Here is a 5,941-nt window from a genome sequence, read left to right as displayed (position 1 = left end):
AGAATGGCCAAGTCAAAGTCCAGACCTAAATCCAATCGAGAATCTGTGGAAAGAACTGAAAACTGCTGTTCACAAACGCTCTCCATCCAACCTCACTGAGCTCGAGCTGTTTTGCAAGGAGGAATGGGCAAAAATTTCAGTCTTGGGGTACGTCTCGATGAGACGTACCCCAAGCGACTTACAGCTGTAATCGCAGCAAAAGGTGGCGCTACAAAGTATTAACTTAAGGGGGCTGAATAATTTTGCACGCCCAATTTTTCTGTTTTTTATTTGTTAAAAAAGTTTGAAATATCCAATAAATTTCGTTCCACTTCATGATTGTGTCCCACTTGTTGGTTCTTCACAAAAAATTACAGTTTTATATCTTTATGTCTGAAGCCTGCAATGTGGCAAAAGGTCGAAAAGTTCAAGAGGGCCGAATACTTTCGCAAGGCACTGTACATATATTGTGTCTTCACATTCTGGCACTGTTTCCTCATCATCTCTGTCTGGTGGAGGACATTGCAGATTGTACTTTAACATCACCATTACAGTGTCATTGTATATTTCCATGGAAGTGCTTGTCTTATTTCTTCATTTGTTTGGTATTGTGACCAAAAGTCAGTGACTCTTGCCCCTGTGGAGAAGACACCTCGCATGTGGGCTGTAAACTACTCTACCTCTCTCCAAATATAATGCTCCCTGATCAATACTGACAAATGCTGCCTATAAAATAAACTAGGTAGACAGCCATCATAAATGGAGGGCAAAAACTGCTTCAACATGGACAACTGAACTCTAAATCTGCTGCAGTTCAGAGGTTGTTATGAAGTCTCCTTCTCGCCAGCTGTTAGTTTTTTTTTATCCATGTAGATCCCTCAGAGGGCGTCTGATTCACTTCTGTCTTACCTTAACAAATATTGTATAAGTGATTGATTTTAGCTTTATCATGCTGATGGATCATCTGTACTAGCTACATGTACATATTTTAACGATAAAGATATTTTTACCAATAAAAGATTAGTAAAGATTCAGACTATCAGTGTGATGTGACATTTGTGATATTTGTATCATGAAAGCAATGATTCCTGTTATTCTATTCTATTTTATTCTGTTCTATTCTATTCTACCTATCTGTCTCTCTGCAGCAGGGGGTGATTGTTGCAGGGGGAGAGGAGTACCTGATTGAACCCCTTGTCTCACCAGATAACCAGACCAGGACGGAGAGGGGGGAGAGAGCAGAGGGGCGCCCCCATGTGGTTTACAAGCGGTCATCACTCCGCCATCAATACAAAGGCCAATCCTGTGGAGTTATTGGTGAGAGGAGAAATATTCTGGTCCTTTTAGAAGCAGCAGTTAAGTCCAAACTGGAAGAGTAAACTGCTCTAGGCTGATTTGCATAGCAGCAGAAGATTGTGGTTGTGTCGGAGTTCCCAGTTGTGATTGGGTGTGACTGAGTCTGTATTACAGGGCGTTGCTGAAAAAGCAAAAGTATGTTCGGAAAACAAATAAATGCTGTGCTTCTGTTCTGTTCTATATTCATGGAAAATGTGTTCAGGCATCATTGTGGTTGCTTTCAATGATCATCCTTAATCTGTTGGCCAGTTATGGCAAATGCAAAATGTACAGCAAGTGATTCTGTAGTTTTTTGTATAATTGGCTGAACTCCTGCTGTGTTTTTGTGGGTTTCTTCCTACTATATGCCTTCAAAACGTAAGTGTGTGTTTGTGTGTGTGTGATCTTCCTCAGACGAGAAGCCAATGAAAGGCGCATCATGGTGGCAGCGAACTCTGAAGACACCTCCCCATCACGTCGGCCGCGGCCAGCTGCCTCTGAAGCGCTCAGTTAGCCGGGAGCGCTACGTGGAGACGCTGGTGGTAGCTGACAAGATGATGGTGGGTTACCATGGTCGCAGAGACATCGAGCAGTACATCCTGGCTGTCATGAATATTGTAAGTTTTACAACACAAAAGATGTATATGCACAATGCATTGACACACATCTGGGGAGAATGTAAACAGCAGCAACCAAATGATAATATAAAAGTTTCATCTTCATAATAAACATTCTGACATTTGGGAAACAGAGTGCATCTTGACTGCGTTTGAGCATCGAGCATCATCAATGTAAAACACAGTCTTCCTCTGCCGGAGTCTTGTACTCACAGCTCGGAACATGTACCACCTGCAGAGCGCTTCATCCGGGATGTTGATGGGGCAGGTCTCTGTAACGATGTGGGCACAACAGTCTCTGAATTCCGTGGCTTGGATCGTGGTCTGCTGCACAAACTTGTTTATACAAAAATGTGTGAAAAAACCCCAACATAAATTAAGTTCAAATGAATCAGATTGAGGCTTATTTAGTGGCATGAATAAGGAACATTTCTTCTTGCAGAGGCCATGTTTTAGTCAGACATGCTTAGATTGTATGTCATCATCTGCACTACTTCTGTCACTGGGGATCTCTTCGCACACAGTTAATCACTTTAAACCTATGCACACACATGTTAGGAATGTGTTTAATGAAGGGTTGGTCAGCTGTTACAAAGCAGGTTGCATCCGGAGTGGTGCAGAATCACAGAGACTAACTGTCTGTTTAGTGGTGTGGAGCAAAGTGAGCCAAATTACACCAGGCACCAGCAGTGACAAGTGTCTGAGGGCAGCTTTAGTGCCAGTAGTGGTTTTAACTGCAGTCTTTTTTATGGCTGTTGGTGCTTTAACTCTTTAATAATCATTTACAGCTCTTTTAAGACTCTCCAACTAGTCTCTCTCATAGATGAAGCGTTTGGCTATTAAACTTAAAATCTATTTTGGTCGTGGCAAATAACAGGGACGCCTTCTTAGCCCACTTCCGTTGCCTTGACTGTGTTGACTTGCCTAAGCCATCTCTACAAAAATTATCCAGACTTTCCGGGGGTCACAGTTGGACGGTTGAAGCAAAAGTTGTTATTACACACGCACAATGCATCAGGGCTGGTCTCTTAACAGGAAAATCATGGCAAAATTATGCTCTTGCAAATCTCAATTTATTATGCATTACTCCTGTGTCTTTTTCTAGTGCTGTTTCTTCTAATGTACAGTAATGTGCTCAATGGGTATATCAGCTGTTTTTAAGACTGGCCTTTTCTTGTTTCCCTGGAGGTCAGGTTGCCAAACTGTTCCAGGATTCTAGCCTGGGGAATGCTGTCAACATCGTGGTGACACGGCTTATCCTGCTCATGGAGGACCAGGTAAATAAACTTCTGCCAACTACTGTAAAAAGTTGTACAACCCTCTCCTCTCCTCTCTGTATGTCTTTCTGTGCTTGTCCTCGTTAACTCTCCGTCCAGACTGCACAAATCTCTTTTCTGACCAGCATCTATGAGCTCCTTGTTTGTGTCAAATCTTTGGCTTGAGTGTCTTTTCCTCCACCACTCCCGCTGGATTCGTGTAAGTGGGTCCTGGCTGTAATGAAAGGGAGGAGAGGGTGTAAGGAAAGGCAGAATAATCACGGTATGAGGGGGGTTTTGTAGCTATCAAGACAGAGCTGTTTTGTGACTGTCTTGCTAGTTACTGTGAGGAATAGTGACCTCTCTGACAGTTGCTATAATGCACATCCAGGTTGTAGAACTAAGAAGGAGAACATTATATTTACATAACATCAGCATGATATCATTGTCATTGGAATCATTTTAGCATTAGATAAGATAAGATTGATCTTTATTTATCTTTAATAGAAATTGTTAGCTCAGACCCTCATTCCTGTGCTCAGCCTCACAGTGCTGTTAGTATGGCTGTAGACTCCTGCTGTATGATATAAGGGAGTGGACGGAGGTTAGAAAGGACGTAGAGTTAGAATCCACACCTGACCACAAGGCAGTGGTTCAGCTCATAAAAAGTGCATGACCTTACCAGCATAGCGCAGGAGATGACTGGGCCATCTGACTACCTAGTAACTGACCTTATTAGCCTGCCGTTGTTGCCAACAGCATTTGTTGAGATGGTGCGGCCGGCTCCATCAAAATGTTGACCTTCTATCAATCTGACAGATGAATCATACTGACTTAAAGGGCCATTACAGCGTGGCTTTGAGGTTTCCTCCATAGCTGTCTTATTAGGGAACATTTATGATTCATACTGCCTCAAAATTAGCCCCATAATTTACCGCTTGCATGTGTTTGTCGTCTGACAGAGTTAAGAAGTAAATGTTAGGATCATTAGCGGTGGGCAGTATTAGTGTTGTTATTCTTTCTCCATGGACCGTTGAGGTTGAGGTCGGGACAGGATTGAGAGTAGTCTCGGCGAGTGGTTCTGCTGCTGGTTTCCAGGTCTGAAAACGACAAGCTTCCCCTGGAAAGTAAAGTCAGGCCAGCAGTGGGCCCAGAAATGAGGGACTGTGGGATGAGACAATTACTAGTTATGTCACCACATGCATTCCTTGGTTACGAGTTCTCGCCAGCTGTGGCCAGCAGAGCATTCCCTCCTCTCCTTCCTCTCTCTGCACTCTAATAATACTAGAAAGCACCTTCTCTCTAATCCTGCTCTACATTAGCTTCTTTGATAGTATGGAGGAAGGTTTCTTTAGATTCAAAACTATGTATGTCATACAGTCTAATGAAGTTGGTGTTCAGTAAAAATCATTTATCTGCAAATTTGGTGATTTTGAATTTTTAAGTAAAGTATTGAAGAAATTCTCCTTCTTCTTAACATCTAAAAATGTAGCGTCACAAAGCCAAAAGCACAGCCTTTTTCTTAGCTTATGAAAGGAGTTGGGGATACAAGTTTTTCACAGGATTGAAAGACTAACATACTAGAATGGAAGTCAACACAGAAACACTGCAATACAAGAAGACAGGGGCTGGGTTATCATAGCGTTGTTGGGCCTATTATCTGATTGATGAAATTTCACCTTTGTAAACACTGGAAGAACCTATATATTAAATTAAGTATCTTTGCAAAAATATCAAATAGCTGGATTTAAATTCATATTGTTGATTTTTCCAATTTGCTTTTGACTCTGTATTTCCTCTCTTGTCTCTCCTCCAGCCAACACTAGAGATCAACCACCATGCAGGGAAGTCTTTAGACAGCTTCTGTAAGTGGCAGAAAACCATCCAGCACCGGAGCAGCTATGGTAACGCCATACCAGACAACGGGATCGCTCACCATGACACTGCTGTGCTCGTCACCAGGTCAGAAATACAAACAGACAAACTTTTCTCACAGGAGTAAGCAATAAAGACTGTAATATACACTGCTCAAAAAAATAAAGGGAACACTAAAATAACACATCCTAGATCTGAATGAATGAAATAATCTCATTAAATACTCCTTTCTTTACATAGTTGAATGTGCTGACAACAAAAATTATCAATGGAAATCAAATTTGTCAACCCATGGAGGTCTGGATTTGGAGTCACACTCAATATCAAAGTGGAAAACCACACTACAGGCCAATCCAATTTTGATATAATGTCCTTAAAACAAGTCAAAATGAGGCTCAGTAGTGTGTGTGGCCTCCACGTGCCTGCATGACCTCCTTACAATGTCTGGGCATGCTCCTGATGAGGTGGCGGATGGTCTCCTAAGGGATCTCCTCCCAGACCTGGACTAAAGCATCCGCCAACTCCTGGACAGTCTGTGGTGCAACGTGGCGTTGGTGGATGGAGCGAGCCATGATGTCCCAGATGTGCTCAATTGGATGGATTCAGGTCTGGGGAACGGGCAGGCCAGTCCATAGCATCAATGCCTTCCTCTTGCAGGAACTGCTGACACACTCCAGCCACATGAGGTCTAGCATTGTCTTGCAACCCAGGGCAACTCAGGCTACCTCTTGCGAGCACATGGAGGGCTGTGCGGCCCCCCAAAGAAATGCCACCCCACATCATTACTGACCCACCACCAAACCGGTCATGCTGGAGGATGTTGCAGGCAGCAGAATGTTCTCCACAGCGTCTCCAGACTCTGTCACGTCTGTCACATGT

General features: G+C 43.0%; 1 protein-coding gene across 3 annotated transcripts in view; it reads left to right on the top strand.

The window, feature by feature from the left end:
- Positions 1 to 5,941, top strand: part of adamts10 (ADAM metallopeptidase with thrombospondin type 1 motif, 10) — a 102,250-nt gene that overhangs the window by 54,632 nt on the left and 41,677 nt on the right. For all 3 annotated transcript variants that reach the window (XR_006825060.1, XR_006825061.1, XM_046049139.1), the window contains 4 exons: positions 1,128 to 1,296; positions 1,729 to 1,931; positions 3,125 to 3,208; positions 5,004 to 5,149. Coding sequence is in view for 1 of the 3 variants with exons in the window: in XM_046049139.1 (XP_045905095.1) it covers positions 1,128 to 1,296; positions 1,729 to 1,931; positions 3,125 to 3,208; positions 5,004 to 5,149 (602 nt within the window). In the remaining 2 variants the exon portion in view is untranslated. The remainder of the gene's footprint in view (positions 1 to 1,127; positions 1,297 to 1,728; positions 1,932 to 3,124; positions 3,209 to 5,003; positions 5,150 to 5,941) is intronic.

Source organism: Micropterus dolomieu, linkage group LG05, assembly GCF_021292245.1.
Source record: "Micropterus dolomieu isolate WLL.071019.BEF.003 ecotype Adirondacks linkage group LG05, ASM2129224v1, whole genome shotgun sequence".
In the NCBI taxonomy this organism is placed as follows: Eukaryota; Metazoa; Chordata; class Actinopteri; order Centrarchiformes; family Centrarchidae; genus Micropterus; species Micropterus dolomieu.
Note: the sequence above shows the minus strand (reverse complement) of the source record. Positions and strands in the feature narration are given on the sequence as shown.